Source organism: Chamaea fasciata, unplaced genomic scaffold (genome assembly GCF_029207755.1).
Source record: "Chamaea fasciata isolate MVZ Bird 193981 ecotype frontalis unplaced genomic scaffold, bChaFas1.0.hap1 SCAF_2, whole genome shotgun sequence".
Taxonomy (NCBI): domain Eukaryota; kingdom Metazoa; phylum Chordata; class Aves; order Passeriformes; family Sylviidae; genus Chamaea; species Chamaea fasciata.
The window spans coordinates 7,398,376-7,411,366 of record NW_027094087.1 but is presented as its reverse complement, the minus strand read 5'-3'; the positions used below and the strand labels follow the sequence as shown (position 1 = coordinate 7,411,366).

The following is a 12,991-nucleotide window of genomic DNA, read 5'->3' as shown; positions in this document are numbered from 1 at the left end:
TATAACCCAGTGCTGTCATCTTTGGGGAAAAAAAACAGCAGCTCTCTTGTATATTTAATGGAATATCCAGTATGTATTAGGTGCTCAGCTTTTGGAGGTTTGGTGGTGTTTTGTCTTTTTTTTTTTTTTTTTTTTTTTTTTTTTTTTTTTTTTTTTTTTGGGGGGGGGTGGTTTTTGTTGTTTTTTTTTTTTAAATCACGTATCTTGTGGGAAGGGTTTTTGACAGGAAAATTACAGGATTGGTGCCCACTCCAAGATTTATGTTGGTAATTGAAGCTGCTTCTTCTCAATAAAATGTAAATGCAGCTTAAATAACTATCGAAAAGAAAAGGAAGATATGTAGAAAGCTTATAACTTGTTTGTCAAGGCTATTATACCCCTCAGGCAGTTGTCACTAAATCTGTGGTTAGTGCTCACTCTGTGCCAGTCAGCTAATCATGCAACTTTTGTCCCTTTATGATTTAAGCAGTGTTGTGAAATTTGCTAGAGAAATGTTACTTAATAAAATGCTAAGCTTTAAAAATATATATATAATTTCATAGACATTTCTGTCATTTCTCTTCTCTAATATTATCCAATAAACATAAAAAAATAAATATGAGCATTCCTGGATTATCCTGAAGGATTTTTTCCCCCACTTAGGGTTTTGAGTCTGTTTTCAAGAAAGTTTAGAGGTCAGTCTTTATGCTTTCATTCTGTACAGTGCTTAAAGTACATGTACAGCCAGTTAAATGTCAGTGTGGAAAGCGTGCACACAATATATCTGAAAATGGTATTTCATTTATTTGTGGTCTGAGCCAGGCTGACAGGAACAATAGAGGCTTGTACTGTGCTGTGTGTTGCCTAGCTGGCATTGCCTGTGAAAATACAAGCATGGTACATATTAGCATATGTCAAAACTTTGGGTTTTAAAAGACTTCTTAACTGCCTTTTAAACATCTTACATTGAAATTGCCTATTTTTATTTTTCCAGTGTGTCTTAGAGCAATTGATTTTTAGCTCTGTAATCCTTTGTTTCAGTGCCTTTCCTTGGGAATTACATAGGAAGTGACTAAAGATATAAACAAAATAAGGTTTTTAATCCCTCTCTAGGCATTTTTATCTTGGAAAGAGGGGTTTGCAATTGGCCAGCCCACTTGTGAGGGCAGAAGTATTGAATGAGGAGCTATGCACAAAAAGCTGTGTAAAAGTTTGGGATGAGCAGACACAAATGCAGCTTTGCAGTTACTGAGATGTGTTCTCAGGTAACACCAAAGTCTGTTAGAGGCTTTTTTAGCTGCTGCAAAAGATCGGTGCTGATTGGCACAATTTTTTTTACTTGTGCTCTTAGCTCTCCTTTCACTGGGTTTGGCCTGTGCCAGACCTCTTGGAGGTGCTGCTTAAAATTTGGTTTTGGTGTGACATGCAGGCTTGGGCTGTGCAGGGGTGTGTAGCCAGCAGAGGGGTTTGGAAGCTCCTTGGCCTCTGTTCTGTCTGCCCAAACCTTATCTGAAGAGCAGGCTTATTGCTGTTTGAAATGTTTTGCATTTAATGATCAGTAATGTTCATGTAAAACTACCCTGTTTTACTACATACAGAATGTAGATGAATTTCAGTGTAGTCTGGCCATACTGAAAGGGATTTTTGAGCGTGTGGTAGTGCTAGCTGGTTAGTTGAACATTTAATTATCTTGAGGTGAAGAAAATGTGAAATAAAATTAAAATTGCACATTTTAGAATACTTTTATTTTATATACATAAATATATATGTATTTTATATATAATAAGGGACATACATATTTAGCATATATTTAAAAGAGTAGTGGCTGGACCTCTCCTCTTCTTGTCTCCTTTCCCTGTTTCCATATCAGTTTATGGTCTATTAACCTGCAGTGAATAGATGTTGTGTTTCTTCCTGGTGCTTCGCAGCTGTTCAAACCCCATGTTATTAATGTTAATAAAGAATCTTGGCATCTGAGATTTTAATAATCAGGAATTACTGACCCACGAGACTAATTTTTATCCATGGCAAAGTTGTGCTTCAAGGAAGAGAGAAATAAAGAAAACAGTAATTTGATTTTGAGTCAACATTTTAAAACCCTGAAAGTTTTGATAGCTGTTTATTCCCAGTCTGGAATTCTTGGGTGCTCAGTAGGTTCTCAGTCATCTGTGGTATATATCTATGCAGACTGTTACTGGGGTTGTATGTTTGTTTGTTGGGATTTTGGATGATCTTTTGTTTTTTGTTTTTTTCCCCCCCTTTGTTTTGTGTTTTCTTTCTGTTTGGTTGAGTGTGGTTTTTTGTTTTTTGGGTTTTGTTTTGTTTGGTGGGTTTTTTTTTTTCCTTATGCAAGTAATCAACTCAAATTTTGAAGCAGTGAAGTTAAATGCTTTTCTAGAAGAGCATCTTGTTTAAAAGTACCTTGTCTAGAAGAGTATCTTATTTGCTTGTAGCTTTTCTTTTATTCTGGATACCCTTGCCTCACAGTTTTTCCTGGATTGGGGACATCCAGAATTTTAGAAAGTAAAAATTTTCCTGATGCACGAGGCATAAGATGCACTCCATGCGTTTATACTTCTATGGCACTACTTAACAAGGAACTCAAGAGACGATAGTACAAGTGAAATAAAGCAGCTCTGTGGGCACTGGAGATGTTGGTGTAACTCTGTAGACATTCCATGAATGAATGGCCTTTCCAGAAGGTTGCATGAGGTTGGCTATGGCTTTGGGTTATGGATTAGAAGTACCAGTTCTGCTGGTCGAGGTTGTCTGATCTCTGTGGAGTATCTGTAGGACTTGTTTTTGTAGTTCTAGATATGCATGTGCATGTATGTATAAATTTATGTTCATGAATAGATGCAGGATTGATGTGATTTAGGAATATGGCCGTTCACTAACACTAGGTCCCCTGTTGAAAAAAATACTTTTGAATAAGTGAACACTCACTTGGGAGAACCTCGCGCACGGTGAAGTGCACTAAGGTTTTCTTTTGTGTACTCTAGGATGTTAATAGCTGCTCTTATTAAATGCTGTGCTACAAGGTGATGGCTAAGTGGTTGTTTTGCCAGACACCGTGCCCGTACCTGGCCGTGGTTTCCTAACAAAACTTCACGTTTTCGCCTTGCAGGTTCCCGTCTTCGACAGGAAGATTTCCCGCCTCGGATCGTGGAGCACCCCTCCGATCTGATTGTTTCCAAAGGAGAGCCAGCCACTCTGAACTGCAAGGCAGAGGGAAGGCCCACCCCCACCATCGAGTGGTACAAGGGGGGGGAAAGGGTGGAAACGGACAAGGATGACCCGCGCTCCCACCGGATGCTGCTGCCCAGCGGATCTTTATTTTTCCTGCGCATCGTGCACGGGCGCAAGAGCCGGCCGGACGAAGGGGTCTATGTGTGCGTGGCAAGGAATTACCTGGGGGAGGCTGTGAGCCACAATGCGTCCCTGGAGGTGGCAAGTAAGTACATTTCCCTCCTCCTTCCCTCCCCACCTTTGGTAACAGCCGCTTGCTTTGATGTTATTTGGAGATAAAAATAAGCGTGAGCTGCCTCTGGGGCAGTGACTTAAAAGCGACGAAGGAATTACACGGTTAATTATTATTTATACAGAGATAGGAAAATAGAGTCAGAGGATGTATTGTGTCACTGGAGAAATTCAGATGATTTTTTTGGTGCGTTCTCGCCACTTTTGTACTTCCGTGAAATTAGGATTGCTTTGTTTGTAAGATTTTGTATACTTTGTTTCAATTTACACGTGTTTCTTCCTCCCCAGATAACCATGCAATTTACAGTGTGTAATAGGAGGCAGGATAGCCAGGATTTGATCTAACAGGGTAATTGTTGTTGCACAAATAAACACTAGAAAGAGCGGCAGATTTGCAAACACAATTTTTTTTTTCTCTCTGAAAGAACTGGCCCAAAAAATTATCTCTCTGGTTTTAAGTATTTGGCCAACGGAAGGAGCAGTCAAGTATGTTCACATCACTTTGTAATGCTTATCTCTTCCTGTGTATCTTTTAAACTCTACTTGTAGAGGAAGAGAGCGTACATTGAAGTGGTTTAGGCATTTGTATGGGGGGCCAAGTGTAGGTCAAAAAAAATACATTTTGGGGGCACTAAAGTATGAGAGGAAGCCTTGCAACTCAAAGTTAGGTATCTATTTTGAAGTGGCTTTTATAGGCTTCCTTTGTAAGGTGTAGCAATTCACCTGGTGTCCTGTTGAAGAGCAGCACAGAACTGGGTGAGTCACTCTGAAAACACTGATCTCTGTTGACTGAATGATTCATGTTGTTAACGAGCTCTGAAGAGGCTCCTATCTCTTAGATAAGTTAAGTGCCACCGTTGGTGTATAATTTTAGAAGAAGGGTTAAATTTTCATAAGTCTCACAGAAGGCCAAGGAAATCTACTCTAAATTTGTGCATTTGCTTGAGCCCTGTCTAGTCTCTCATATTCAAGACAATCCCAAGGACTTTCATAGCTACACCAGAAAGATCTCAGACTTCACATATAACAGTGTCGACATCCATGATTAGGATCATGCTGTTTCCTTGTTAACCACTTCTAGTGATAATGGTAATCAGTGTCTGGGTAGCTGGAAGTATGCTTTTCCAGTGAATGTAAAACCTGTTTGAATCATACCCTGACTCCTTACTCCCAAATGCTATAAATGGCATCTTGGAAGTGCAATTTTGAGTGGGCATTAATGGCTGAGATCTTCATTTTTATCTAATTGCTGTTTCATTTATAGCACTTCACATTGGTTCTTAGGAGGGGTTTTAATGTTCTGTGCTTATTTTGCCTTCCTTTGGTTTGTGATGCACCTTGAAGCGATGTGTGAAATGCACACAGTGTTTCTGTGACTTCTACCACCTCTCATCAGAACCCAGAAACATGAGGTGGACTTCAGTGACTGATGCACTGTGACATGCATCAATTCAGCTGGTACATAGATATTAAATGTGTTTGTCACCTCTGGCTCAACTAATTTTCATGTGATTATAGTAGGGAGTCTTACTAACAGGGTCTGAATGCAAAATATTGATATTGCCACAATTTTTTTAAGAGCTTCTGCCAACACTTGAGCCAAAAAAAAAAAAAAAAAAAGTCTTCTTAAAAGTGTGTAAATGTACACCATTTAACAATAATGTAGCATTAAATTGTTAATCCTCCTCAAAGTGGATCTAAGTAGCCCTGGTATCAAGGGCTTTTATCAAAAAATAACCACCACCAATTCTGTAAAGAAAGAAAAAAAAATCACAATCTGTATTTGGAAATCACATTTTTAGGTATAATGATACACAGTTTTAGTTGCATACCAGGACATCATAGACAAAGAATTTTAACAGTAAAGGCTATTATTTTAGTAGAAAGGTAGTGATGTGACAATGCAATAGCACCAAAACACTTTAAATAGCACAGAAGAGGTGAGGAACAAGGAAAGAGTTGAAGGCTGGTGGAATAAATCTGCATTAAATTAAAAATCTCTGCATTATAGGTGTAATGCTATCGTCATTATAAACTGGAGCTACGTTTGCAGATTGCTGCAAATCAGCAAACTGCTCTGTTTAGTTCTCAGTGCACCTGTGCTGGGCACCAGAGCATTTACATTTCTATGCCTGTAGTCATACACAGTTGCTGGTTTAGAAATCCTTATGTATAGTTTAATTTTTGTGTGTTTACAGAGTTAAATTGCCTTTGTTTGGTTTCTACTTTCCATAAAGCACAGAAGATGATTTAGACTACTCATTATATGCTTTGATGCTGCAATTTTTGCCAAAAACCTTTTGTGAAACTGGAAACAGCATCATGTTTTGCAGTTTAGCTGCTAACTCTGACTGGAAGAGGCAGCTCATGTCGGCCCCTGTTTGTTTCACAACGTGATAGGAAATTTATCACTTTCCTTCCATCATCTCATACTGTAACCCCTTCAGTTAGATGAAGTTCCTTCCCTTTTCAGTGGATGTTGTACACTTGACTTAAGGTTCAAGTTAATACTGATGTAAACTTTCATGTCTGTTGTACCTTCATGCACTTATTTTTCAACTTTAAGCACTTCCCATGGTCATCTTTTGAGATTAATCCACAAAGAGAATTTGTTGTGTATGTGATCAGGTGGGCATCTTCCTTCAGCACACTATCCTTAGAGTCCACACTTGCAAAGAAGGAAATGTAGTGGGATTTCAAAGCTACAAAGATTTCAGAAGGTTGCACTGTATTAAAAGCTGTTTTATCTTTTTTAAATACCTCTGCATTTCAAAAACTTTCAAAACAGCTTTAGATTTGATTACCACAGGGGAGTAGTGACTTAAATCAAAATTTAAGATCGTTTTCCCTCTGCTTTGTCACTTTCTAGTCATCAGCCTCTCCTTGGTGACATGACTGACATTTGCATCTCATTTAATCCAGAGGATGCTGCATTTTCTTCCACTGATACATATCTAAGTAATGATAGTGTTAGTCCTCAATTAATCCTATTGAACATAACCTAAATAACATTAATTATCATCAGATTGAATTAAATAAGTCTTATTCAGTCTGTGGCTCTTGTGACCCTTCCAGAATATTTGAAGATGCTGTGTGTCTACGCACAGCATTAAGGATTTGTTATATCTTCTCCACAGTCACGTTGTATTTTATATAAAAATATTCGTGGAGCTGTGTTTGCTGAAATTTCTGTGGTTATTCCTTTGAAGCCATGCCCCATCCCCTAAAAATCCTTAAAAACGAGGTGATCCTCTGGCTGGTGAAGAATGGCACCCTTAATCTACCACACATGTTCTTTAGCCAGCCACTTGATATTTCAGGAATTAAAGTCTTTCAGGCACTTTGGAGACTAGTAAAACTACTCTCTGTTACGGAGCTCTGTGGGAAGAAGCTTTGCAATTTAGTATTACTTGACATTTTCTTTGTAATTTAGATCTGTCATATCTTCATAAATGGGAAGGAGATAAATTTGCATAAACAGGAACTCCAATGTGAATGACAAGTCGTTCAAATAAGTGATGTAACTCCTGAGTAACTGGGGTTTTTATTTTTTAAATGGACTGGTTTCATCTGTATTTGAAATCCCATTTGCAAAGCTTTTTGTAATGGAGACTGGCTGCATGTGTTGAGTTGATTTGCAGAAGCAGTTTCTGCAGTGTAGCCCTGAGGGGTGAACCATGGGATAATCAGGTCACAGGCTGGAGGCATCCTCCAGACTGAGGCCGCTCCAAGCGCGACTCCCTCCCTCTTCCTGACTTCATGAACTCAGCCTTTTGATCACTGGAGACCTACTTAAATTAGCTTCATGTTTTGTTTTGGGGGAATGTAACTGGTTTTGGATTACTGCCTACCAGTGACACGTTCTCCGGTGGTGAAAGGTCCTGAAGAATGTGGAAGGGGCATGTCCCTGTCAAAAACGAAGCTGGGTAATTCTCTCCATAAATGTCAGCTTTTACAGGTGTGAGAAGAAAGTGGAAACATACTGCCTCCTCAGAGTAAAGGCTGAAGACTGTTTTGGCTATCACATAAACAGTTGGAAAACAAAGTAGTTTTTCAGAGCAGAGAAATAAAAGCAGTTTTGAAAAAGTGTGTTAGCCGACTGGAAACTGGCTGCAGGCTGCTTCCCATGTTTGAACCTCTCAGGATTGTCTGGTGAATGGATCCACCTGATTAAGACCAAATTCAGTTACTGGTGTGTGATAGTTTGATTCAAGTGTTTAATTTTTTTTCCCCCCGTTATTCCTTTTTGAGGAAAATTATATCTCTGGATCTTGTGGATGTCTGATAAGTAACAATTTTGTAGAAGCCCACTCTTCTTGAGAGTGGCAACAATAGCTGCAGTGGTATATATTCATCTTCCTTTCTCCACTCTAAAGATTTTTAGGCTGTTAAAAAAAAATGAAATGCAAATGAAGCTGGTTATGTTTGCTAGTCAGGGACTCTGCAAATCTGTCTTTCAAATCATATTTCTCTGAGACAAACTTGCTTCTCTTTTGCCACAAAAGTTCTTTCCCCTCACCCCTCAGAGTGAGTTTAGAGAAGGGGTGTATTTATGACCAAGGTATTTGGCATGATTCTTCCATGTGTAGCTTTGTCATCATCGTAACATAATTTCCAGTGCATACTAGATGATGGCTCTAGTTCTGAAAATGCTTTGTTACAGTTTTAAGATTACAAAATTTGAAGATCAGTGATGAGTTTCCTGTAGCTCATTTTCCTGTTATGCATGACATGAGCTGCTCAATTAACTGCAAAATTCTTTCTCACTTTGCATTAATTTTAGGCAATATACAGCCTCCCTGAGTTATCGATTGTATTATTATACAATATTGTCAAAATTCGAGCAATTAAATTTGTATTAATGGGCCTTGTGTGTAATCCCTGGCACGTTAAGAGAGTGGGACAACTCCCTTCTCCAGCTGCATGGTAACAAATAAGATGTTTTGGACACGTATCAGAACTTCCATAGTTTGTGGCACCCATTTGCATGGCAAGCATATGCTGTTTATGTTGGTACGATTCTATTTGGCAAAGTCTCACAAAAGTCAGTGCTTTGTTTCAAGTAAATGGTTGGTCTTAAGGCATCACAAAAGGTCTGTCTTTTTGTCTTTTTTGAATTTTTTGCCCACCCTGATGAAATAAATGGATAAAATAATAGAGTTTCTGGTTGTGCATGCTGTAGAGGGGGTTACGAGGTTAATATATGCATTAAGGAATAAACTTATGTACAGATACAAGAAAAACAAAACCTTAAAGATTTAATTTTAAAAAATCAACAACAACAAAAAAACCTAGAGAAAACTAAAGCAGTGAGACTTGACTGGAAATGCCATCACTTAAATATGCTTCTACCTGTAAGTTTGGTATGGCAGCAATTCATTCTACAGTTATGTTTAAGTCTTTTATTAAAGGAAATTTCCATGTTTGTTATCTAATATGCAACTTGTACGTCTTTGAAAACTTGTAAGATTCGTTCTTAAAAGTCTAAAAAATCATGAGATTCGTATTTTAGTGTTTTGGTTGTTCTGTGAGGATGTTTGGAAGCCTCTTCCATACTACACCTGAAATGTTAAGATTCAGTAGATTTTGGAATTAGACTAAGAGGACTTTTATTGTGGATGTGTGTCAACATTATTTGAGCATTACAGCTAATTCTGTATCAAAACAGTTCACAGGTGAGTTGATAACAATGATACTTAAAAAATGAGAATTTTTTGTGGATGCTATTACATGAGACTTTCAACCACTGTGAAAACAGAGTACATAAATAAAAGATTCCTTTTCAATGCAGTTATCTACTCCTGCCAAGATCGGGGCTAAATAATGCACACTTTGTCTGAAAATGTTCTTACATGTCTGTGTTTTCCCAGAAACTATGCAGAACAGAGGAATTTAGGAGTACAGTTCTTGATGGCTTGTGATACAGTGAATAAACAGATTATTCGTAAGCTGATGAGTAATTTAGGATGTTACGGTGGACATGCTGGGATGGATGATTAAGAAAATTAGACATTCTGTAGTCTTGCCAGAAATTGCTGTGTAGCTCAGTGAATTCATAAATCAAACAATAGTGACAGTCTTTTTGTGGAATGGCAGCTCTGATGGGTAAAAGATTATCTAAAACCTTGAACCAAAACTGGAGAATTTGGTGCTTCAAATGAGGTGAAACTTTGCTTTGCACATTTTGTCTTCAAGTTGTTAGTTTCAAAGAAAAAAAATTGAATCATGATTGTTCAGGTTGAAGGGCCCTACTGTGCTAAGCATGAGCCTGAGACAAGTATTTGAGTATTTTTCCTGAATCCAGCCAACATAGTGAATTGATCCCAAATATCTTAGTTTTGCTATTCAGAAGCCTATGGAAGACATTTTTGACTCGATAACATCAAGTGTAAATGTGAATAAAGACAGATATCCTAATTGCATGTAGAAGGAAAAGGACATTGTGATACCACAGTTTTGATGCTAGTTTTTCCTCCCTTCCCATGGCACTAAGTGATGTGCTGTTCACATAGTTCTCCAGCCTGTGTGTGTGTGCCCGTGGGCTGGGAGGGATTGAGCCACAAGCAGAGTTCAGAGGGAACTCCTTAGTGCAGGTTGTCAAATTAACTGGGACCATTGGCTGTCTCCTCTTTTTTCCTGGTTGTGATCTTCCTCTGGTCCTAGGGAGTCTTTACATGGTGTTTTCATCTAAGAGGCGTCTAGATGACATTTTCTCCCAGTTTCTGCTTTAGACTCTAGAACTTCCTTCCCCCACCTCCACCCCTCCTCCTCCTCCCTCCCCCAATACATGTTGGCAGAACTAGATGAAGATCATTCCTATTTCTATAAATGTTTCCATTTCCTAGCTGATGATACAGGACATACGCCTGTAGGCTGAAGTATAAAGTCAGAGAAGTAAAATGCTGACTAGTAATCCTCATGCATTGCTTGTTCTGATGCTTTTTTCCCCCAGTATGACACATTCTAAACTTCAGAAAAACTTTTTTTAAAGACTTGCTTCTGAGGTAATTTTTGGAAATAAATTTGCTTTGTGCCAATACATCTCATATCATATATATTGAGATATTTGTCAAATATAATCTCAATATATTGAGAATATTTGTCAAATACTCCATATTAATGAAATATTATTTTGAATTATCATGCCCCAGAAAACAAAAGTATCAGCTATGTTTGAAATTTTGAAGAGAATAATTTTTATTTTTCTTTTTTACTGTCATCAGGTTAAAACCTTTCTTTGAGATCATACTGCTGACTAAGATGGATTTGCATCTTTGTGTCTGTGAGCTGTTTTGATGAGAGCTGTCTGACTTGACTTGCATCCTGTATGTAAATTGATTTCAGCTGATTGTTTTGAATTTGAAAGAAATTTAATTTGAAAACTGCCCAGTTCCACTCCCTGAGGTAGTGGATGCTTCTCTACGTCATCTGTTAAGCAGTGCATAGTCAGCATATGTCTGCTCCTCTCCTATTTAAACTGTTTTCTCCAGAGAAACAGAAATTCCCTTTAGACCAGGCAGACATCTGCTGACTCCCTCCTGCTAGCAAAGCAACTGAAAAGATATCTTTCCTGTGATTAAAAGAAATATGTCTGGAGGCGCTTAGTTTTTGTTCAATTAATCAAAGATTAAACACATGTGGACTCTCTAAACTGGGCTTCTTTGTGCTTCTATGCTATCAAAATTGTTTGGGGAGAGGAGCTGTGTGTTAGAGCTGGCCAGACTGAGATTTAATTTTTTACCTATATACGTGCTATATAATTCAATTCCAAAAGGTCACAGTAAGGTGGAGGGGAAAAAACACACCAAAAAAGCTTGTTTGTTGGTTTTTAATTAATTTATAACTTTAAAGTATTTGAGTTTAAGGGAAAAAAAAAACGGGGAAGTGTCAAATATTTTTTGTAACACTTGCTTTTAAAAGAAAAAAAAAAAGTCTTAGAGTTATGTGATTGGGCTACTTTATACATAGTTGCCATTTTGGTAACCATTTCCAGATGCAAAGGCATTTTTGGTTGCTTTTGTTCCTCAATTCCTGTTAGTAAATGCTTTCCTGGCAGAAACTGTTAGTGTTGAGAGTCTGGTTTTCAGCTTAATGCTTTGTCCTTACTCAACGATAATACTTCTGATCGACTGTTCTGTAAAAAACCTGCAGGCTTTTCTCTGATCTTCAAAGAAATGGATGATTTTTTTTTTTTCACCTGAAAGTATACAGAATACATAGACTAAAACTTCTCCAAGAGTAAGATGGCAATAATTAAGCAGATTCCTTGAATACCATGCTGTTCTTAAATTTTTTGTCAGACACTAGCAAGTCTCTCTTGTAGACATCTTTATCTGAAGAGAATTTGTATGGCTCCAGTTTTATTAGTGGAATTAGTTCTTTGGTGTGGGTTGTGATGTGGTTTTAAAACAGGAAAGGCTACACTGATAAAGTGACTTTACTCAGATTTTTTTCAAGTGGTGTCTTCTAGACTGCTCTTTATAATACCTATGATTTTGGTTTATTAGTAGATCGAGTTTTCCTTAAAATATATAAAAACTTACTTACGTTTCACTTTCTGAATAAATATAAAATCCAATGTAAAGGTCCGTTGTTTCATAAATAAGCATCAAGATGCATTTTTGGCAAGAAACCTTGTATGATAGCAAAGATTCTTTATGAAATAAAATGTATTAGACTTGTGGTAATAGTTGAAATATTCAAAACTGCCACCATGGAATTAGCTAGTAAAATAAAATAATCTCAATATAGAGCTCTTTCACTCTGAATGGGATGAACCAATCCTTTGGTATTATTAAAAGGCATAATGGTAAGCTTTGCAACTTATTTCATTTTAATATGGGAACTGAAGTAATGAGGTTTTTATACCCCAAAAATAGTCACAGTATTTTCCCAAAGTAAAAAAACAAAATCATAAATCAGTAAAATTAGTAAAAATCAAAATTTAGTAAATTTTTTCTCTTACTCAGAAGAAAGAGGATCAAGGGATACTTCTCTTTCAGCACCTTAGCATTGTTTTCCTTTTGCAGGAATACCATGAAAAGTCCTCTCTCCTATTTATAAGTAGGTGTTTCAAAAGAAAATCTTAAAGGCATTTTATAATATTTAAATGTACCCATATTTGGGAATGAAGGTGGTCTCACTGTTGCTGTTTTCTGGACAGAAAAACTGAGGCAGGAACAAATTAAATCTTGACCTCAGATGGTCACAAAAAATCTGTCAGCTCTGGAGAGGTTGGAATCTCTCTTGTAGTTCTGTTTGTTCCTCACAAGACTGCTCTTCATTGCTCTGTTTTTAAGGACTAATTGAAATGTTTCATAGCAATTTTTAGCACTAATTACAAATAACTTTGGAAACCCTTTGAAATGTTCCAAAAATTACCACTTTTGGGTGGTGCTGGGATAAAAAATGAGTTTCTCTAACTTGTAATTTTCCATTTTCCTGGATTTATTCCTCTAGAGCCTGTATTGCTGATTCCCTATGGTTGTGGACCTCATTATTTTTTTGTTTTCTCCCTGCCAGCTGCTCATGG

The 12,991-nt window shown here is 37.4% G+C and overlaps 1 protein-coding gene across 1 annotated transcript in view; it reads left to right on the top strand.

The window, feature by feature from the left end:
• Nucleotides 1-12,991, top strand: part of ROBO1 (roundabout guidance receptor 1) — a 297,271-nt gene that overhangs the window by 39,697 nt on the left and 244,583 nt on the right. The window contains exon 2 of the mRNA XM_066208404.1: nt 3,107-3,433. Within this exon, the coding sequence (XP_066064501.1) occupies nt 3,107-3,433 (327 nt within the window). The remainder of the gene's footprint in view (nt 1-3,106; nt 3,434-12,991) is intronic.